Genomic DNA, 23502 nt, shown 5'->3' with positions numbered 1-23502 from the left:
ATCATCAGATGCTGTGTCCGTAGCACAAACAGGAGCGAGATGACTCATCTCTCCTTCCTGAGCAGGGAAGAGCGGGGCAAGTCCTTTCAATAAGCTCTCTGCTCTCCTGAGAATTTACCGTGGAGGGCAAGACATGGGTTTCAATCTTAGCCCACTAACACTGTAAAAAGCTCTTAAGTGCTTAATGTAAACTGCAACACAGCTACTTAATACCCCTACCAATGTGTCAGTGTCCAAATAACTGTTACGACTGCTTAAACTGTAGCGATTAAAAGGGAATCTTTACCATACAAGGTCAAAAATACAAATGTTTGTATTATAGGGCTGTCCCTTTTTTCTAAGCAGCCTTTTCAGCTGCAGAATAATTTCCAATAACTTGCAGCAGATGAGAGTGAATAGCATAAAGATTACTCATTTTGAATACTTTTGTGTCAAACCTTAATACATGACTAGCTTCTAGATGCTCATTCCCTCAATTTTTTCTTAAGAATGGTGTAATTTACTGCTTTATTTGTTTCACAGTGAGTATTCCCCACCTCCAGGACAAGGTGCTGTAAACTGGGGGACCTGGTGAGTGAGTGCTGATATTAGCCTGGGGTCAGATTGCAGTAAGAGTGACTGGGGCAAATGGGGAACCGGCTGTAAAGGTGAGGTTTTCCTTGGGGAAAGCCAGGTGCAGGTGTGTCCGTGCCAGTGTGCAAACTCATCTGCCGTGGTCAGTTGTGTAGTAGCTGACAGAAAAAGTCTCGTTGATTTTGGCGTCAGTGCAGCATTATTTTTTCTTTAATGTTTCATAGCTAAAGGAAAAGCATGCAAAGTGAATTCTAAGCTCTTGCTTGCGTATGGGCAATGAACACAAGCCTGGGCATTGACAGCAGCAAAGCTGCTGTATCTGTGGTTCTCCCATTCAGCTGAGGCCTCCCGTGGCTTATGTTTGTATTGACAAATTAAGTGTGAAAGCAGAGTATAGCAAGCTCAAAATAGCTAAAAAATAAGCTCCATTATCCACAGAGAAGTGCAGTGTTTTCTTTCACGGTCTCGGCTGTCATTTAAGCAAGTGGCGATCGATCAGTCTAATGTCTGGGGCTCGCCTTTCATAAAAGAAGGGCTGTGGCTTTAAGTAGTCGCTGGCTGCTTGTGCCAATTGCAGAAGCTGCAGTATCTGCCGCTGTTGGGAGTGATCGGCGCGGAAGTAGGATAACGTGGGGAGACAAGGTCCAGTATTGCCGCTTGGCCGTGGCCAGACCAGCCTGGCTGGTGGTGCCACCACCTGCACGTCGCCTATGAGTGCCGAGGAGCTGACAGAGCAGGACCGATGGGCTGCTCTAGCAGCAAACTGTGCCTTTATTCTCAGTGTGCTGCAGCAAGGGTAATTTGTATTTGTTTCATAGTGCTTTTGCGACGGCAGGGAGCTGGATGGGAGCTTGGCAGTGAGCAAGGTGAAAGCGCCCGTGGCAGTGAGAAGCCTGGACCTTGTCACCTTCACACTGTGGACGTGAGTGTGAGGTGCCGGTTGCTGAGCTATGGAGCCACTCGGCTGTGGCGGTGACAGTGCCTGCACATCTCCCTGGGCTGTTGGTCACGGACAGAGGGGTCTGGCTGGCTCTCTTCCTCTGGCCGAGGCGCCAGCTCTGAGGCAAACTGGGGAAATGAGTGCTTCTGCTTGTTTTCAACACAGATTTGTTATGATTCTCTAAATATAAAGAAACATCATCTATCTTAAAATTAACTGTGAGCAATGTAGTGGGTTGTATTGAGCTTTGAACAGAGCTATGCTTTTTCTTCATAGAAGACTGAGCAGACTGCAAGATTTAGCAAAGTTTTTGGTTTTGTTTGAATAAGCTTAAGGTAAATATTTAATGCATATGTCTTTCCCATATGTACCGTACTTTTGTGCCCTTGACAGCTATCAGTTGATTTGTTCTGGAGGTTTCTGTTGCTACGCCCTTCATAAAATATATGATTAATTGCTGCAAAGTAGGATTTTAATTGCGGTTTTATCCTGGAAAAAGCTATTCTTTGTTTTAAAGTATAACTTCCTTAACAACAGAAGAACATCTGTTTATTTTGTAACAGCAGAACTGTTATCCTAAATGATTCATATCTTGGCTTCTTACTCCTGCCTCTTGTTTTCCTACTAATTATTGGAAGGTGCCCTGCTCGGATCATTAGTAACCAAATATTTGGGCTTGTTTTTTCACTCTGCAGAGGGAAGAAGCATTGAAACAGTGTAAAGAGTTATCTCAAGAACTAGTTAACCTTCGAGGAGAGCTAGGTAAGAATTTATTCTTTTTATTCTTCATGGGAACAGAAATGCACCAAAACAGATTTATGGAAAGACAGATGCCCTGGTATTGTAATGGCAGTCATTTAATTCCCTAACTGAATTCTGCTCAGATGCTTTAATCGCTGCATTTCTCTGGAGCCCTGACAGCATGACCCCAGGTTCACCGAATTCCTGGCACTGTTCTTGCTGCGCCTAGCGGGGCCTCCTCACAAAACATCTGTCTGATGACCAAAGCACTTACTTTCTTAAAAAATGGGAGAATGGCTGACAGTATGTATACTGCTGTTTGATCCCAAACTTATTTCTATCTGTCTTCTAGAGGTTTTCTGTCAAAAATCCATGAACATATAAAATATACTGCACAAAATCTGCATATTGCCTTAATGGTTTGTAGGTGAATGAGTGTAAAATTAACAGAAGGAAATGCTGTCAGTCTGAGATTAAATCTTTGAACTCATCCTAGGGGATAGATACGATATGAAATTGAGCTATAATATGTAGGGGCTGGTTCTGCCAGTTTTGAAACTTGATATTACTGCATTTAATGGTAACTTTGTTTACTTTATTTGAACTCAAAGCATTATCATCTAGTGGAGAGTAAAAAGTTAGTGGATTGAAAACAGTAGTACTTGAAAGTGAAGCTTGCAGTTTATAAAAGCACAGTTCTGTTATGATGAAGCCGCTTTAAAAAAGGAAAAAAAAGAGCATTGAAAGCGGAAGTACTACATGCGGAGCGGTTTCAGATATATCACTTACTATTGAAAATTTGGAAATGTTTGTTTTAATGTGATTTGGAAGCTGAGTATTGTCTCAGCTAAACTTCAGTGGGAATGTAGGTTTTGATACTTGCAGGTTGTGTGTCTAATATTCAGATTATTTTTTAGCACTGATTAATAAGGCAGGCGTATCATGGCAACTCCTCAGAGCTGAAATTGTGGTGGGGAGGGAGAGTCCTCCCCATCCCTCCAGCTGAAGCAGCGGTGCACAGCTTTTCCACTTGTCACTATTACTGTCATCCAGTTTAGAAAGTGGTGTTAAAATGCAGCTTTGTGGGAGCTATATTTGATGCTGCATAAAATTACAGATATGTGAATGGGAGGTATTACAAGCAGAGAAAGCCTTGCAGTCTAAGTAGATAGATGAGGGTACCAAAGACACTGCAGAAAGGTTCTTTTCTTGAAGTATAGCACTAAAAAGCTGAGTCTTCTCTAGAGCTTGGTGCAGTGTGGCATCTGACAGGCTGCAGCTTTTAAGCTTTCTGCACCTAGACTGCAGTTTTGCAGTTGTTTCAGGCAGGTCTCAGGGGTCAGCCTGGCCTTCCTTCCTCTGCTGTTGTCCCTCCGTCCTGCCTTGTGCCAGCACTGCTGCCCAGGCAGCCATGCTCGAGGCCCTGTGGGGAGCTGCCTCGGGAGCTAAAGCCAGCAGAACACTAGTGGCTTTAAGTGCTGCTTTATCAAAGCTGCCTGGCCTGGCTCAGTGAGTGGCTGGAGGAGCACTGGTGCCAGAGCAGAGAAAGGAGAAGGAGCAGCAGGGTGGAAGGTTGTCCCCCCAGTCAGCTGAGCCAGCACTTCTGTCACCCTAAAGTGACAACAAAAAACTGGACTCATAGTGTAGAAATGGGCTGTTTGCATTCCTAAAAAACTTGTGTTATAAATACCATAAACTAGATTCAGTTATTTTTTATGTATAGACATGTAACTCTGGGCAAACTCACTTATTTACCTTACCATGAACATTTCTTCAGAAAGATTGCTGTCAGAGCAAAAAAGTTTCTATTCTTCAATGTGCTTGAATCTTCAGTGTTTTTTTTCCTGTATCAATCCTGGGATTATGTTTGTAACTTCTCAGGAAAGGAAAAATTCAGCTTAGATGGGCAGACCAAAAACTAGCCAGCACTTGCCAGTTCCCATTTTCTTTTTCTTGAAAACTTATTTTTTTCTAAGGGTGCCTCACTCGTAAACGAGCTTCCCATAAACTTGTGTTCATGCTTTGATTAACAGCCTGCTGACCTCATACATGGGACTTCTTGCAATATATCATTCAGTGGGTTGGTAATTAGAAAGAACTTCAAATGCAACCGAGCTTGATGGGTCTGTGATGCCCAAGTGCACAGAGCTATCAGCTCGTGCTGCTGGCTCACATGCTGCTGGATGAAGTCATCAGCCCTTGCCCTCCCAGAGCTGATCTTTCTGGGTCAGCTCTGCAGGAGGATCTGAATGGCAGCCTCAGGCTCCTTTCCCTTTGTAAGGTTTCCAGACTGTGGTTTCAGTGGAGCATTTATCTTCATGCAGCTCCTTTGTCTCAACCACGTCACACTTCTAGCCTATCTTTACTTCTCTTTGCAACACATAAAGGGAGTGAATGTAATCACAGAAATTATAAACTGCACGAGTTTTGAATTTCATCTGGCTTTAAAAGATTTGTTTCAGAAATAAAAAAATAGGAAAAATAAATAAGCCAGCCAGCCCTTACTTGTTTATAAGGTGTTAGAAAAGCATTCTTGTAACAGTAGCGTTAGCTGAAAATAATCTATTTAAATACACACCTGCTAATCAGCTTTCTACTGCCTCTGTTAAATGGATATAGCCGAACTGAAGATTTCTATAGGCTATTTTGATATAAGTACTGTGATTTTTTTTGATTCACCGCATGATCTAGGCACAGATGGGCTCAGAAAGGTAAGTACAGTTTGAATCTTTGGCCATGTGTACATGCTTTGTGGAGTTCCAGCTGCCATGTTTTTAATGCCTGTTGGTTTGCAGTTAGGAACCGGCAGTCTAAGAAAACGAACCTGGTTGTGCCCAGCTTGAGGCAGTCTGAGCCCTGATGAGTTTGAGAGGAATGTGAAGTCTCCTGCAGCTTGCACCCTGCAGTTGGGACTCCTCAGTTTTTTTCTTCAAAGTTTAATTGTTTACACTCCCATGCTCATTGATTTGCCTTGCAAAACCAAATTGGCTTCTTGCCAAGTTGTCCGGTTTGCTGTGTTATTCTGTGACTCCTACCAAAACACCTTTTTGTTGAATTATGTGAATATGCAGTATGATCCCTGAATCTGCCTTTGGTGGCAACTTCAGCTGTACAGAGACAATAGTTACCAGACACTGCATTCTGCTTTTGATAGCTGAGGGTGAATGTGTGAGGGTTAGCAACGATGTTGTGTTTGGGGATGGGCTTTTCCAAAGGAGTTAAAATTTGCTAACAGTTGGCTTCTGAACTTGGATTTCCTTAAAAATCTCCAGCCACAAATACTAAGTTTTGTGGTTTGAATGTAAATGCCTTGGTTCTGGAAGCCTAGAGCAGGTATGGATGTCCTGTTTGTTACCTCTTTCCCTTCTTATTAAGATGCAAGCTAGTATGTAATTTATTTCTAGATACCTGTTTAATTATGTAAGTAGAAATTGCAAGAGCTGCATATTTCTTCAAAGGTATAAAACTACTCCTCTAAATTAATTGCACTCCAAAATGTTTTTGAGTCTCTTTGCATCTATGCTGGATGTGGTCCAGCTCAGTCCTACTGCAAAACAGCAGATGCAGAGCTGACTCAGCCCGTGCCCGCATTGGCCCTTTGAAAGTTGCAATTTGTGAGCCTTTTTCAGTGGGCTGGAGAGGCCTGCGTGTATCCTGTACAGCCAGATGCCAAAACCCTCTCTCCCCACTCCATTTGCTGAGTTGCAATTGATAAAACAATATTTTTTTCAAAATACCTTCATGCTATTATTTTTATTACAAACTTTAAAATATTTTTGAAGTTGGGACAAAAAAAAGGCTGTTTTGTCTTACAGACAGATGGAGTGAATGTGATTTGGTTTTCCAATTTTTCTGATCCTTAAAAAGTCTTGATAGATATTTCTATCAATCATTTGGGACAGAGCCTAATTTGCCACAAGTTGTATGCTTGCCTGCCTGTTGGCACTGTAGTGTTTGCAGCATTGGAGCTTATTTCCTGGCAGATACCCAAATGTTTCGCACATGTATTCAGCCATACCCACTTAAATGTAGCTTGAAGTATGTTTCAACTTGCCCAAGAACGAAAATATGAGATGTGGCTTAACATCCTGTACTGTTAGTCTCATTATAGAAGGAACACCCAAGAAATGTGGTCATAAACTTTGAAAGCTTGTCTATGTAGAACAACTGGATAACTGTTGTTTTTTTTTTTTTTTTTTTTACAAAATACAGTATAGAGAAGGAAGTGAGCCTTTGTGTCCACAGTAGACTTGCTGATCAATGGAATGTATACAATAGGTCTTGCAATGTGAAATATAAAGATAGAGCAATAAAGTGTTAAGCACCGTGACATAGTGCCATGCTAAATACCTGCCATGCTAAATACTTCATGTTTTCTGGTAATTATCCGCTTTCCACATCCCCCCTAGCTATTAAAATGTTGCTGGTTACTGTCGTAGTGACCTCCATTTCCACATGTCAGGCAGTCTAATGGCTTTTCATAAATGATAACAAGACCAGTGAGTTACTTAGACAATTTTATAAAGATAACTTCTGTTTGAAAACAATTTTGAATTTTTAAAGAAATCTTTTATGTTTTATCATCTTAGAGCTATGGATAGGGTGACTTTAGGGGGATGTGAGATAAAAAATGTTTTTATATAAGCATTTTAGCCATAAGGACTGAAGTGGATGATGAATTGTTCTAGAATTGGAATAAGAAAAAAAAATGTAAGAAGAAGATATTCCACAATTGTAAGATCTTAACTCTTGGCTATTTTTACTGAAAGTATGAAGTATTTCTTGCGGATACTACAAAATAAGACAAGTTTTGTAGTCCTGTCCTTCAGCTGGTGCTGCTGTTCATGCAGTTTGGATCCACTGCTCTTTGCACAGTTACCACGTGTCTCGCTCTCTGGAGTTCTGTCTTGCAGGCATTTGTTTTATAGTTCTGGCACATGGAAAGCTTTGCAATGAAGGACCCAAGATGCAAGAGAAACTTGTTAACTACTGCAGATGAATGTTAATTTTACACTTAAAAAAAAAAAAATGGCATTTTTGATCAGAAGATACGTTGTTACCAAATATCAGAAACTTCTGGTGAGTGCTGGAGGTCATGGTTCTGCCCAGAACCACCAGGCTCTCTTTTATAATAAACGGGTGTTATTAAATGTAAAAATACAGATTAATCTTGCTCCCGGTTGTAATTGTACTGGGGAAGACAGTGTTTTATGATTGGGAGGAGAGGTTGGGCTAGCCAAGTAGAGGAAAAATACTAGTAATGGCTTTGCTATTTGAATAAAGAAGTAAATCTAGCTTCTGGTGGCCAAGTACACCATCCCATATGCTCTATCCTTACCACTGTTAGGTGTTACAGATGAGATTGAGTAAACATAATGGGCAAATGAATAGCACATCTTTTCATCTCTCTGGCTTGATTTTTCTCTCAAATGCTGTTGGACTGTTTGTCTCCTCCTTGTGTTTTTCTAAAGGTCTGTGGTCTGTTACAATGCATGGCATAATAAAGACTCAGAATTGCGGAGGGAAGTGAGAGGAAGCACAGTAGTCATACAAAAACTCTGAAGCATGCCCTTCAGGTGTCTGTCAAGTGGATGAGAAGTCAAAATAGAGATTTTGTGTGTGCTACTGCAAGAGCACTTATTCCAGTTTTAATCTTTTCTTCAAAATTAAGCACCAGTTCTATGAGAAAACTCTAAAGTTGAGCAGCCATCACATTTGGTTAATCAGAAGTTTAGCAGCGTTCCCCTTGTAGTGGACGAGTGGCCGAACTAAGGAATTATTTGCCTTTTTTTTTTATGGCTTGTCCCTTTCTTAAAACAAGGCAATTTACAGTTGTAAAATATATGATTCGGACTGGAGATGAATTGGGCTATGCAAAGTACTTGCTGCAGAAACTTGAATCTCAAGTATGAGGATGAATTTTGGGTTACAGGACTTCTCATAATTCTAAATCAACAATTCTTCAGTTGATTCTTTTGCTAAAACTTCACACATGCCATTTCTTGCACTGCCACAATACTGGGAGCTTACTGGTGATACTCTGCTGCTGGTTAGGACGCAAGGATTCAAGCCAGGCTTGCTATCTGTAAGGAAGCATTGCAGCCTTCAGCTTTGCCGAGGCTAGATACTACCTTCAAGGTAGTACAGCATTCAATGGCCAATGCAGGTTTTAGAAGTTGTTTGCCTTTCTAACATTATCTTCTCATAAATCTGAATTGCATACTGGCTGAACAAGAACCCATGTGTCTTATTTTCTTTGACAAAGGTGTGGTTTGCTGTTTGCTTTTTTTCTGAAATGTTTTGCATCATCTGAAGTTCTGTGTGCTGACATTTAAAGATAAGACAGTGATAGCCAGCACATTCTTCTATCTAAATGGAGACAACCAAATGGCTCTGGCCTTACAAATTAAGAATTGGATGCTGGCTTCTTCCCCTGTTGAAGGAAGGACTTGAATAATTTGAAACATTTTGCTACAGTTATCTCAAATGAAGCATGTGAGTTGCCTGTCCTTCAGCTAACCGCTCTTGCTCTGCTGTAGGTGGTCAGATCCATTCTGCATGCAGTTGGCCATGTAATGTCCCCATTTGGCTCACTGCCTGGTTCCTTGCATTATAAAACAATGTCCCCTACCTGTCATGTTTCCTCTTCCCTAAAAGCTGACAATACCAGCATATATATTCAATAACATTACGCCAGAGCTATGTGATAGATATGTGAATGCTAGTTCTTCTGTTTTTATTTCCAAAGAGGGCAATTGTAATAGAAGTTTGTGGAAGGAATAAAGATAGGGAAATAAAAGTCTTTCTTGGTAATTGTACAAAAAGTATAGAAAACTGAAATCTGCTTGGGTTGCAGAGAATGTTATGGTATGTTTCAGTTGAGCCATTAGTTGCAGTGTGGCCAGTCACACGATGAACAGCTTGGCTTAAATCTGTCCTGATCAGCAGATCTTTCATACAGACCTAGCACAGAGTTAAGCCTGCTGTTAAAACTAATTCAGGCAGACACACATGGAGATTGATTTCCATGCAGTGCAGCTCACTCTTGCACTTTCTAGTTCAACTGCAGGTTCCAAGGGATGGCAGCAGGGCCAAAACTTCTTTACAGTTTCCTTAGAAGAGAGTGCAGATACCGTACATCATTACTCACTCGCTCTTGATAAGCCCTAGCAAAGAGGGAATTGGATGTGTGTGTAACGTGAGACCCTCTGCTGGGGCAGACTGCTTTCCCTAGAGCTGAGCCCAGTACTGCTTTGGGAATAGGTCCTTGAAGATACTGTAATTTCTGTTTCTTAAAGCTCAAATGCAGCTGTGATGAGAATTTCCTGTACTGCTTGTACAAAATTCTTGAATCTTCCCATGCTTTTACATGGAGTCTATATTTATACCATTTGGGTAATGTGCCAAGCTGCCGTGAAGTGTATGTGTGCATGACTTCTGTCATATTTGATTCAAGGTCAAGTTAATATTTTAGTGGATATTTCTCTTAAGTAGACACTCATCGGACTAACTTATTTTAAACCAAAGCACCAGAGTCTGTATAGAAGCACTTTTTCTTAAGGTTTCTTTGACCGTATCCTTGTGTTACAGGTCTCAGCTCCTTTCAGGCTTTCAGTACAGCTGAAACTGTATAAGGCACTTGTTCCAGTCATATTTACAGTAGGAAAATGACTCTTCCTATTTGGATGTCTCTGTCTGGAGCTGGGAATGCTAAATTTCAAACTCAAAAGTACACATAACTAAATTTTGGATTTGCCTTTTAATCAGCTGTAAATATGGGGAGACAAAAACCAGTCAGTCTTCTTAGCAGAATTTAACATTAGAGAATTACACAGCATTTCTTTCTGTTTTTTTAATACTCTGCACTTTTTGCCTGAAACTGTTCTGTATGTTGCTTATTCAAATATCTTGGGCCTATGCACATTAGCAGTGTGTTTCGGATTGGTGGGTCTGTATTGCTTCATTTCAGGCAGTCTGTGTCAGGCTAGATTGCTTCTTTGCTGCAGATCTAAGTATGAATAACATGGTGGATGGATGATCTTCAGGATATGAAGACTTTTAAATTTAGCTAAGTGGTTTACATATCAAAAAAAGTGAAGTACCCTGACAGATACACTACAGAAATGGGACCAAATTAGGCGAGGTAGCAAATCCAATCAACTGTTTTATTGCAGCATTCCAGTATATCTCATGAGACATGCATTCTTCTGTGTCAAGACAAACTGTGACACTTGTGCTTTTTATCTGGGTTCCTGGTTTAAATAGATTCAATTAATTCTCAGTGTAAGAAACAGTGAATTAGATATTTTTGCAAAGATCTTTTCATGTGTCCTTGGAGGTGGCACTCATTTCATGGATAAATTATATCTGTCTTCGTTTTTTGCCCTGTTGCTGTGCGGAGTGTTTACTGTCTTTAATACTTGTAATGAAGACATTGAAATTCGCACTGAACTTGTTCCAATTACTTTTTTTGTTCTTTTGTTTTGACACCTACAGTAACCACTTCTGCAGCTTGTGAAAAATTGGAAACAGACAGGAATGAGCTGCAAGTTGCTTATGAAAAGTTAAACCAGCAATATCAGAATGATTTTGCTGAACGGGAGGAGAGGCTTAAACAGTTTTACTCTGCAGAATTTGAGAAACTCCAAGGTATCTGCACTGAAGAAGTTGAAAAATACAAAGCGCAACTCCAGGAACAGGTTTGTGATAGTTTGAAATAGCAGTGTTCTTCAGCAGTAGCTTTCTGCTACAATTAAGCCTTCAAATAATATTGGGTTTTTATTTATAATGGAGTTATTTTATCTGATGTGAAATTCCACTTTTTTTGCAACTGTAAAAATATTACTATGTTATGCTGTCCAGATATTAAGCTTGTGTTTAACCATGGTGGAGATTCCTTGTGTCTGGCATGGTTCAGTGACTTCTGGAGCTTGAGTTTTAAGATTTATAAAGACACATTTGCTCCATGACCTTGTTTTGCAACAGCTGCGTATGTGTGACAGATGCATACATCATCCTCTTGGTAGCGGTAGACTGTAAGGCATCATTCTCATCTATTAAGTGTTGTATGTAGTGTAGCTTTTCCTGTGACAACTCTTAAATAGTCTGAGTAGCACTAAAATCACACTCAATTTACTGCATAAAGCCATTAAAACAATACTTTGAACAAGGATTAAGATGACATATGTAAGGGGAGCAGAAATCATGTTGTCTTATTGCAGGTGGACAACTTGCATATTGCGCATGAAAAGTTTAAGCTGGACCTTGAAAATAGCTATTCAGAAAAAGTAGAGGAGCTGAAAAAGGAGCATGAATCCTCGTTTTCAGGCAAGTATTTTGTATTCAAGTACACTATAGTACTGCTAGTTACAAACATTCAGAGTTTTTCAGCTGTATGTCTGTTTCATTGTTCTTGGCAATCAGCCATTTTTAAAAACATTGGCTGAATTCCTTGTTTTGAAACTGAACAAGTCTCATTCTGTGTTCAGAAGTTGCCATGAAGAGACCTTAAAGACCATCCAATTCCATCCCCCATGCTGTGGGCAAGGACACCTCCCACTAGATCAGGCTGCCAAGGCCCCATCCAACCTGGTCTTGAACACCTCCAGAGATGGGGCATCCACAACTTCCCTGGGCAACCTGTTCCTGTGCCTCACCACCCTTATTGTGAAGCATTTCCTCCTAATGTCTAGTTTAAATCTTCCCCTCTCCAATTTATAACCATTCCCCCTCGCCCTATCACTGCATGCCTTTGTAAAAAGGCTCTCCCCAGCTTTCTTGCAGGTCCCCTTCAGGTACTGGAAGGTCACTATGAGGTCTCCTCAGAGCCCTCTCTTCTCCAGGCTGAACAATCTCAACTCTCTCAGCCTGTCCTCATATAGGAGGTGCTTCAGCCCTCTGATCATCTTTGCAGCTCTCCTCTGCACCTGTTCCAACACTTCCATATCCTTCTTATGTTGAGTGTTCCAGAACTGGACACAGTACTCCATATGAGGTGTCACAGGAGCAGAATAGAGGGGCAGAATCACCCTCCTTGACCTGCTGGCCACACTTCTTTTGATGCGGCCCAGGATATGGTTGGCCGCCTGGGCTGCGGGCACACATTGCCCGCTCATGTCAAGCTTCTCATCAGCCAGCACCCCAAGTTCTTCTCTGCAGGGCAGCTCTCAATCACATTATCCCCCATCCTCTGTTGAAGCCACAGATTGCCCTGACCCAGGTGCAGGACCTTGCAGTTGGTGTTGTTGAAACTTTTAAAACAGTTTAAGAGTGGAGATGACTTTTTTTTTCTTTCAGTAAAAGATGACTGAATTGCTGTCTGACCTCAAAATCTCAAGTTGATAAGTAGTTGCTCCCACTCCCCTATCTCAGTAAGGAGCACCTCAAAACTGAAATTGAGGGATAAGTAGGGTTGTGTGCTTTCCAAATGACATGGGGAATGTTGAGAAATATTAGACACTGCTTACGGTATTCTGGGGCAAAGTTTTTTTCTGGAAGTGGTGGTGAGTGTGCTCAGTTTTAAATGGCATTCATCCAATTGATTTACATAATGATGATTTTCATCCTTCCTCCAAATCCACTTGATAGGCAAGTTTCCAGTGATGCTTCTGCATCATGAAAACTGGTGACACTTCCCCTGCAATCAGAGGAAACTCCTTTGCGTGGCATCTCTGAAGTAGGAAAGGAAGTGTTTTCCTAGAAATTTGTGGAAGACCCAGTTTGAATTTTTTGCTGTTTTCATTCAGAAACTCTGCTTTTGTCAGATCTTGTGCAACAAATTGAAGAATTGAACGTATAGATGAATGCTTTAAAAATTGACATGCTGTCAGCTAATGCAATACATATGTGAGGGGCCAATCAACAAATCTGGTGCGTCAACAAATCTGATAGTTTGTACATGCATTGAATCAATTAATGATAAATGTTCTTTCCATGTTGTCACTGACTCTGTGTCTGTGCGTGTGTGTATTGGGTGATTTTCTGTGCTGCTGTTCAAACACTTTCATATCTTACATGGTATTAATAATCTGCAAAAATGGTGTGTTGCAGAGCTCAAGAGCACCCATGAATCTGAAAAGAAGTCTCTTGAAGATTCCTTTAAAGAGAAGCAGGAATTTCTAGAGGTTTGTTAAGGGTTGGGGGTCTCTGCAACAGTCTAAAACTTGGAAGGCAATTTGGAGACAAGCACTGAATTCTTGGCCTGACTATACCATATCTTTTAATTTCAGAAAAAAATCGATGAATTAAAATCTGAAAATGACTCCCTGAGTGAGAAGTTGAAATTAGAAGAGCAAAAACAAATAGCCAAAGAGAAAGCCAATCTTGTAAGTCTTGATCTTCAAAAGTAATGCAGATAAGCAGATATTGTAAGAATGGGTTTATTCTGTTGCATAATATGAAAGTTTTGCAATCAAGCCTGATAGGGCTTCCATACTTACTAATCTTTTATGTAAATGGCTTACCTGCCAGAAGTTTTTCTCAGGCACTACAATGTTGTCTGTTAACCTTACCATTATAACTCTATAAAGCTGTTGAATATCTAAGTCAGTGGTATAATTATAGCCTAAGCTGAATTGAAGACCTCCATGTATGCAGAAGTTGTACCACAGCTTTCTTCTGGACAGTTGATACATGTAATGGCGATATAATCCGTGTGGGCTTACGTTTTGACTACAGAAGTTTTTTCTTGTACTTGTGTCTTCAATCCATTTATTCAAACATTGATTCATACTTGTTCCTGATTTATCCTTCAGATAAACTGTTACTTTGTCCTGCCTTTCCTCCCAAGGCTGCTCTTATCCGTGATGCTCCTGAGATAGAAACGTGCTCTGAGAAAAGTTTTTCATGCACTGGGAGGGTTAGACACAAACATGTTTATCTTCGTGGTTACCTGGAAATAGCTGGAATACCAGTAGTAGTGCTTATCCAACAAAGAGAAATTCCATGTTTAAAAACTCACTTAGGATGCTTCTCGTACAAGTTACCCTGGTTTTCACTGGATTTTTTTTTTTCCTCTTACTGCTTATTCCAGTAGGAGGACAGAGCTGCCACAAGAAGAATCTACAGACACAATATGATGCAGTAGTTGGAAGAGATGATAGCAAAGAGAACGTGTCGTACACTGCACGTGGGAGGTTGAACTGTATTCCATAGACACGTTCAGATATTGTTTAATTTAAAAGGAACAATAGTCAAGTGCCTTTACATAGCTGCAGAAGCACTTTGAATCCTCACAGCATAAAACACATCATAAGCTTGAGGCTTCTTTCTGGAAAAATACTGACTTGATCCAGTGTATTCTTCTGTATTAAACATAAATTCTGCACTGTCAGAATTCCCATTAGCCCTTTAAAGACAGGACTGTATTTCTAACTCCACCAGTATTATTTAGATAGTGTCACTTTATATCCCCAGCTTTTTGCTAAACTCATACATAGCCCTTTCAGTCTTTTTATCTGGCTCTGTGTTCTGCTATGAGTGGCTAATGTGGTGACTCAGATTTAACTTTACAAAGGCGTTTTAAGACCATTGGGGCAGAGGAGGGAAAGGAAAAAAGCTACTGCAAGCTGCAGTTAAAAGTTTCAGGATTGCTTTTCTCGCTAGCTTCTGGATTCCTTCTAAAGTCACAGAAGGGAGGAATGAAGTTCCTATGGTCAGCTTCCTTCAGAGGCAGCGCAGCACTCCTGCCCTCACATGGACTTCTGTTCAAAAGTGGAAATTAAACTCTGTCCTTGTGGGACTGCACCCCACAGTTACAGATGCTGCCTGCCAAGTCTTAGGTTTCTGACACGACAATGAAGCTGTTACTCAGTGCAGTACACCAGTATTGTTACTGAGATAGGCTAAAACAAGTTTTGTTTGTTTTTAAAGATAAACTCAGTTACACAATACACTTAATCATTGATTTCTGTTTGTGTTCCACTTGGACTACCTGGAAATGGACTGAGACTATTTCTCCTTTTTTCCTGTGACTTTGACTTAGAAATGTAGGGAGTATGTTTTACTCTGCAGTGTTTGAATGGTTCATTACTCTGGAAAAGACATTCTTGTGAGGAAACCAGATCTGACCCTGCCCTCTTCCCCTCCAACTCTACATCTCCTGGAAAAGTACAAAAAAAGGAAAAAAATAAAAAGAGGAGACTCTGACTTGCAGCATTGTAGATAAGTCATGGATGTACAGAAGTGCAAGATTTTTATGTGCAGTTGCATTGGTAGGCTTTAAGAAGAATGTAAAAATGAGAATTTTTCAATTTCTACTGTAGAACCTGCTGCCTTCAGACTCAAAATAGGGAAAATAAATACAGTCAACGTTCATAGCGTTGAATTTCTGGTGCTTAATTTTAACTGCTCCAGCATCTGAAAACTCTTCAAATGTTTACTCTAATTACTTCTTAGGATGGGTTATGAGTAATTTGAAATAAATTTTGGAACTCCTAGCCTTAGAGGGAGCCTGTGGGCACTCCTGCAAAACAAGTTTTGCTGTGACAGCTTTAGTGCCTTCCTTTGACTCACAAGGGTTTTTTACATTTGTGCATAAAGCATTTCCTCAATGGCTTCTAACAAAAAACTGCAACTCTTCACTATGCCAAAGGACAAAAATTCAGAGAAGGTGGTGGCAGATTTCAACCTGATTTCACCTAGAACACGTAGTTGACATTACCACATTTATTTTCTTGCTCCTTCTACATAGCAGATAAGCACTTAGATTGTTCCTGAAATTCAGGGTACTAAGCAAACTCTGTGGAAATCTTTCAGAAAAACCCGCAGATTATGTATCTGGAACAGGAGCTGGAAAGTTTGAAAGCAGTGCTGGAGATCAAGAATGAGAAGCTCCATCAGCAGGATATAAAGCTCATGAAGATGGAAAAACTGGTGAGCTTTCCTTGGGGGTCTGGCAGTTTTGGGCTGTCTGAGTTATATTCTGACAATGAACTCGGGCTGGCCAGGCTTACGTGCAAGGATTAATATTTTTCTTGAAAGGAAACATGAGATGTTGATGGGAGGTGGTTACCTTGCAGGTACAACTGTATCTGCATTGTGTTGTAATGTAAAGAGGGGAAAGGAATCACCAGTTGCTGTAGATGACCTCTTAATACAACTACTGGTTTGCCTTAGCTATTGCTAAGTTAGTACAGAGTTATCTGGGAGTGTCTTCCACATTTCCTTTGCTCTTCCCTCTCTTCTCTCACATCCCCAGAAAAAAAAAATCCTTACCTGCTATGTTTGCTTGAGTGTTCTGGAAGATAGATTGTACTGTCAGGAAAACATTAACATGGAATTAATCCTAATTAAACAAGAAGGGATCAAATATGAAATGGAATAAATGTTTTAATCTAGAATTGATTAGCTTAGGTCAATCACTTTAGCTATTAGCCTTAAGCTACTTGTTCAGCTCTGTGGATTTCCTCTTGACCTGTGCATAATCCCACATGAAAAGGCAATGTGAGGGGCAGAAGTTTAATTCTTCAGCATGCTCATTTCTGGCAGGACAGGGCCCTTATCCTGGGTGGGGTCTTTGAACGCTGTTGTAATACTTGCTTAAGAAAGATTTTAATGAGGAAGTATTGAAAGAGGTTTGGATACAAAGGAATACATTCATGCCAATTGTTCAGTATTGTATGGCATCATTTGTTGCCCTCGTCTACAGTTACTAGTAAATTACTACTAAACCTTCATCTTTTCTGACAGACGCTGGCCACAATATAGAAGCCCTTGGACCATCCAACTATTTAATCAGTTTTTCCTTAAATTTTGATAGCATGCTGCAGCAGTGAAGTGGAATTGGGAGAGCAGTAGGGGAGAGCAGTTTACAGAGAGAACCTCTTGAGCATGTCGCATTAGCGTGTTATTTCTGGACAGTCTTCTGTTTGCGACAGTTTCTATACCTGCTGCCCATGACTGGCGAAGTTACTAGAATGTGCTGGTTAACTAGTAGATCCCTTATCCCATCCTCCTCTGTTGGCATCTAATCAGCACAAGTGGCAAAATGCCAGTATCAGTCAAGGGAAGGACGAGCTGTTTATCTACTACAGAGTAGGCAGCCATGACAGTAGGTCAGTCTTGCATTACTCAAGGGTTTTGCACTTACTGTAACAAGGTCTGCAAACTCCAGGTTACAAATGTTTGTGAGATCTCAGTTCAGTATCTTGATGAGTGCATGTGTGGGTTTTATCTTAAACTGTGACCTTTTTTCCCTAAGCTGGAGAACAACACAATCTTAATGGATAAGTTAAAGAAGGTTCAGCAAGAAAATGAAGAATTAAAAGCTCGGATGGACAAACACATGGAGCTTTCAAGGTGAAAAATTTCTGTGGGCTTTTAAGATGTTCTAAGGAAGAAAAATGTGACAGGAAAGAAAATACTGTGTAAATATTAGTGACTGGGATTTTGTAGTAGTCTGTAAAAAAGCACACCCATTTCTTCCTTACTTGTACCTCTGCACATGTGGATTCCTGTGTAGAACAAGTAGGAACAGACTGTATGTTCTTCAGTGCTCCCAAACAGTATTTCAGGAGAGAAAAGGCAAATGGATGGGCAAAAAAAGAAATGGAGACTTTACGTAGAGCTGAGCCTGCAACAAGATCAAAGGCTCCAGCATGGCCATTTAAAAGCATCTGTTGTTGTTAAATAGGCCGTCTCACTTTCCAGATGCTTTTTGCGGTCTTTAGTAATGTTTCTTCTTCGACCTTTCTCCTGCTTTCTGCAAGGTACTAGTTTAAATCCAACAAGGATGAAAAAATGCTAAATCCTCATTTTAAAGAAGTGATTTAGTTATAAGCCAAGCAGGGGTTTGTGCAATTTCAAACCTTCCCTTAAAAATTAAGTTCAATGCTATACCTTCCAGTTTGGGTTGTGAGTTCTGATGTAAATCTTATGTTTGCAGGCAACTTTCTACGGAGCAAGCCGTTTTACAGGAGTCGCTAGAGAAAGAATCAAAAGTAAACAAACGCCTGTCAATGGAAAATGAAGAACTTCTGTGGAAGTTGCACAATGGTGACCTATGCATCCCAAGAAAACTGTCTCCCAGTTCTCCATCCGTGCCTCTTCAGTCCCCACGGAATTCTGGTAACTTCTCTAGTCCTTCAGGATCACCAAGATGACATCTCTTGAGAGAAAGCGGATTGCATTTCACTTGCGATCTGTAAAACTGATCCTGACTTTAATCACAGGAGCAAGAGCTATATTAGCTGACTATGACAACTAAACATAACTGGAAACCATTTGGTGCAAAAATGGCGATAAGAGACTGAGAATATGGGAGGAAGACACTTATATTGCTCCTCCTGAAAAAACTTATGACCTCTACAGACATTGTTGCACAAAGCACTTAGAGAGCAAGGAAAGACTTGTTCATTGCCTTTTCACCTAAGTATAAGAAAAAGCTCAGGGGCTTAGAATAAAGATCACAACCTTTATAAAATGTTCCTTATCACAGACACTTTTTTTAAGGCTGTGTGTATGTGTGCGTGTGCTGTGGATGGAATGGATGTAACACACTGTGCGTGTGTCTAAATGCTGCCTTCTTTGCTATATATGTAATAAAGGATAAAAGCTGAAGACTATACATTGACATGTACTTTCTTAATGATGTTGTCAGTATGCATGCTTTTTAGCAAAGAGTACCCTCACCTGGGAATGAGGAGAAACTGCCACTAGTACTACGTAGGCTGGTTTCCTTCATTGTTCTGGCTTCAATTCAGTAAAAAAAGTCATAAAAAGCTTTGTCAACTGACATGTTAGTGTCTTGGCTGACCCGAGTATGCAACTTTGAATTAATTTTAAAAACATACTGAATTACAGCCATATTTTGCATGGATTCTTGGTTTAGTATCCATGCATAACTCTGTCCTTTATGAGGAGACACTTTTTTCAAGGTACAGTGCATTTTGGCTTTCGAGTCAACAGATCATAGTCAGAGCCATGGTAGCCCTGAAGGTTAGAAGTTATTAGTAGAGTTGCAGATTTATAAACCTAGGCCTGTCATCTTACCTGGTGAAACGGAATTGCTTATTTTCCCAAAGCAGCATGTCCGCTGTCAGTTGAGGATAAACAAGATGTAGATTTGAAAGCCAAAGAGAAAAACTGCAATAAATTGTCATTAGGTGCATTCTTAACTCAGTTCTCAAGAAGAATCTTAAGCAATTTGTGAATTCCAATGTATCTGGTGACACACTTTGCCTTTTTAACATTCTTCAATGTTGGCTAAGTTCACCTAAGGAAAAGGAGGAAGGTGGTTGCTGTATATTTATCTTATTCATTCTGTCATACCTTCCCCCTTAGACGGTGAATGTTTTGCTAGTTCATTTGGCAAAAGATCCTGGGCAAGAGATTCTACAGAGCAGGGGAAAAATGTTGTCCTGGCTGCTGGAACTGGAGGCTGAGGGTGTCATATGCTGAGCTTCAACAAGGTAATCACATAGCCTTGCTACACCCTTGGTCAGAGCTGTTTAAAATCTCTATTTTACCCACTAAACACACATTAGTTGACTTCACAGTAGTATTGCAAAACATCATCTGTGAGTTTTACAGTACCACTTCCAGGACTGCTGTTATATGGCTCTCTTGCCAATGCTGTTAGCTGGCTATATGGTTAACTGTTACAGTAAATCAGGTATACTGAGTTTCCTGGTGTTTCCAGTAGCTTAGGACAGGAATCAAGAGGAGGGAAAGTGTTTGGAGAACTCAGCTGGAAAACTACTTTGAAGTATTTTACCCAAGACTTGAAAAATCTTGGCTTATAATGAGGAACACAAACATATAAACAAGACTTTTAACAGTGCTTATACAGTAAATAAACTTGTAATATGCTTACACTTGTCACTGAGTTTTGCATAATTAAATTTACCTAATTTCCCATAGCATACAAGCTAAGGGTGCCAATATGGCACATTATGCTCTCCTTTAGGGCACTGTGCATACCACTTGTTAGTGGTGTCAGTACTTCAAACTTTTTTTAGGGGTTTCAAATTTAACTATGAGAATCCTTTGTGGGTTAAAGCTTGGCCTAAAGTGTGTCTTGTAACATTCTTATTTTCTATGGTCAAAGAGATTTGATCACATGTATTTGAGATGAATACTTAAAAATAAATCTTTTGTACTGACTGGAGGGTTTCTTCTCCTGCTTGTGTCAGTCAAGTGATCTTTAAGGAAGAACACTCCTTCAGGACTCCTTACAGTGCCTGCTCAGCACAGCAGAACAGCAATAGTGAAGCTTCACTGCACCAATTATTAATGTTCACCTAACTCTTAGAAAATTTTAACTATCCTTGTTACTTTCACATAGGCAGAAATTACATAGAGCTTGCTTGTGATTATTAGCAATTAAGTTTTAGATGGCTGTTGGGAAAAAAAATGAGAATGTAGATAACATTGCAGAATTAAGCAATAATAAAATACTTGAGTACAGTTGGCTTAACATAAAGACCCAATGTGCAGATGCCCAGTAAAGGCATCCTACAGGACTCATTATAATGCTCACCTTCTTCAGGAATTTTTCTGTCTAAGAAAAGCTACACTTTAGCAACTTAACAGGTCAGGTCACAGGAACAGTTGTCTAGCCACTGCTAAGAACTTAATTATCTTATTTGCAACATCAGTGCCTCAAATAGAACCTGCAAGAAGAGTGCATACAAATGTTTGAAGATCAAATATATATATATTACATGTCTTTGTGTCAGAGAAGGGGGAAAGCTCTTCCAAGCTACCACTACAGAAAAGTAAAGTATGGCGTAGTAAATAGTACAGAGACTGTTAATTTGTTTATCGATTACCTCCACAATACAGGAGACTCCTCACCTCTAAAAGTCTTGCATGGAGAATCTTTAATGCTCTTATGAAGAAAAGAAGAATCTTTGTATACATAAACCAGATTAGAGAAATACCCATTTAGCATTTGTCCCACTAGTTGAAAGAATTAAATAATTCTGTTCATCTGTAAACACTGTTTCAATGTTTTTCTCCATTTAACTGACTATTAATATTTAAAGCTTTAACTTAAATACCATGTGTTAGCAAGGGCTTTTTTTAATCCAGTAACTCTTATGTATTTTTTTGGTAATTTCTTTAGCATAAAGCTTGTCTCAGGAAAAGCTAGAAACTTGTTCCCCACAAGTATATTCCAGGGGTCTACTGCTAGTCATGCAAAGAAAATCACTTGGTTTTCATCACTCAGCCCTAACTACCAGCTCCAACTCTAATGCTAAGTTGCAAAGGAAGTCATAGTGACATTTACATCAGCACCAAATAGTGTGTTGTCATTCAAACTATTTGTAACATCGTTCATCTCATTTCAGTATTTTTTCTCTAAAGGTCATTGTATGAGTTTTGCACTGTTTTTTGCTGCAAAGGTTGAGGTGAATAATTTCTTTCAAGTTTCTCATGGCAAACACAAAATACATTTGCATGTAAACTGATACAGAATCATAGTATCATGCAATTCATGCAGGAAATTCCTTCTAGACAGCAAGTAACCAGTGATCTTTAGTTGCGTGACAACCAGGAAATCATTTAGAGCTGAGCTGGAGTTAAAAGGGCCATCAGGAACTTGGAATAATCATTGAACCCTGAAGAAACAAATATCTTCTGTCCATTGCTGCTGCCTTGCCTTAGCAGAGTGGTGACTTAGGTATGGAAATAGAAACAACAATACTGGCAAGTTTAGGCTTTGACAAGTCACTTAAATTTCATTTCTGGGCTTCATTCCTGTACCCTGTGGCACTGTTTGTTTATGTCAAAACATGTAATTGCATCAATGTAAAAGAATCAGGCCTGCCTGGGAGGCTTTTGGTAAAGTAACAACTATGTAAAATATATACTGTAAAATAATTCTCATAGTTTACAATGATGAGAACTATTTTGATGGGGGTGGGCGAAGGAACCAACCACCAAAAAATTCTTCGCTATAGGCACTGCATCTGTACTTCTAATCAGTCTTGCGAACTGCACGTGATCTGTACGCGTAACCATTAAACCTGAGGGAGACTACTTAAGCCATGATGCAACAAGGGATTTATATCGTCTTTTCCTCTCCTGCCAAACTGTCACCAAGGATGTGAAGCTACTTTATTTCCAGAGGCCAACAATATTCCAGGCACCTGGGAAGCACTCTCCACGCGGCCCATTTCATGAAATATGCATAGAGCCCTTTCATTCTTTATGGATATTTATCATATCAGTTACATTGGTTTACGTTCCTGCCTGCTGAAGACAAGACTTTCAGGAAGCTTGCTTACTGCTTTCATTAGCTACACTAACAATCAGGTTGATGATGTTTTTGAGAAGCTGCCATTTTTACATTAGTACTTACTAGACGGGACTAGTGATACCTACTGTGCAAACCTGCTCCAATGTTTGAATTGTCTGGAGCAAAGGGCTTACTTCAAGCCTTCACTAGAAGAAAGCTTTAAGAATTCCAGTCATATGCAGGCTGAGACACAGTGTATGGAAGTGTGTGGAGCCAAGGGACTGGTTCCTGGTTTGACTCCTTGTATGCTCAGAATAAGCTGCCCTTCAACATGCCTTGTAAATAAAATGGCTTGCTTTAAGACTTTTTGTTTGGTCACACAATTACACTACTGAGTACATTTCTATTAAGATTTCCGAGTTCTAGCTTACATTCATTCCATGCTTGAGCCTAGGAAGAAAAAATGTTGCCAAAATGTCCAACTGCATTGTTATCAAGGTTTTATCTTTTCTCTGGAAAGCCTCTTTCCTTGTGTTGGTAACTAAACCCAGGGTGAGAGAAGGGTGCTTATTTATCCAGGTATAGTTCTGTGTAAAGGAAACACTTTCCTTTTCTCCCAAGTCAATTAATGTGATCAAGTTGCAATTGTTATTAACTCGAGAAGAGATTCTGCTCACTAACTGAACATTATTCTAATGTTACATTTGGGTTTTTTCTTTTATAAACGATACTATATTAATAAATGCAAGTTTTACCTTTAGCAAATGTAATTCAGTACATAATTTAGTAAACATAACACCATGCATCTACTGAGGAGTGAACTCTATCAAGTTTGTGAGAATGCAACAATGAGGAAAATCCAGCACATCCAAGTCTCTAGAGAAATCCTCTAACATTTCAGTATATATTTAGTATTAATCTTCCCCAGCACACAGTTTTGTGTGTTTGTCTTTATACATTTATGAAATGAACACAAACACACGTAACTCATTCACATTTTCATAATGTTCAGAAATTTAATTATTCTTGCAAAATAAACATTTGCTATTGGCTAATTCTGTAAGTT

General features: G+C 39.8%; 1 protein-coding gene across 20 annotated transcripts in view; it reads left to right on the top strand.

Annotated features, from left to right (window-relative positions):
* The window catches only part of MTUS1 (microtubule associated scaffold protein 1), a 129814-nt gene extending 106460 nt beyond the window's left edge, over positions 1–23354 (top strand). For 15 of the 20 annotated variants that reach the window (XM_054066480.1, XM_054066488.1, XM_054066487.1 and 12 more), the window contains 8 exons: positions 2209–2275; positions 10751–10953; positions 11476–11581; positions 13304–13377; positions 13483–13578; positions 16010–16126; positions 17454–17551; positions 18138–23354. In XM_054066480.1, coding sequence (XP_053922455.1) covers positions 2209–2275; positions 10751–10953; positions 11476–11581; positions 13304–13377; positions 13483–13578; positions 16010–16126; positions 17454–17551; positions 18138–18354 — 978 coding nt within the window. In that variant the 3' untranslated portion in view covers positions 18355–23354. Of the gene's footprint in view, positions 1–1180; positions 1370–2208; positions 2276–10750; positions 10954–11475; positions 11582–13303; positions 13378–13482; positions 13579–16009; positions 16127–17453; positions 17552–18137 lie in introns of those variants that run through there. The other 5 variants (XM_054066493.1, XM_054066492.1, XM_054066496.1 and 2 more) reach the window with 4 other exon arrangements.
* Positions 23355–23502: the final 148 nt, after the last annotated feature.

The sequence above is a fragment of the Cuculus canorus genome, chromosome 4 (genome assembly GCF_017976375.1).
Source record: "Cuculus canorus isolate bCucCan1 chromosome 4, bCucCan1.pri, whole genome shotgun sequence".
NCBI lineage: Eukaryota > Metazoa > Chordata > Aves > Cuculiformes > Cuculidae > Cuculus > Cuculus canorus.
The sequence above is the reverse complement of the archived record's forward strand: the minus strand, read 5'-3'. Positions and strand labels throughout refer to the sequence as shown.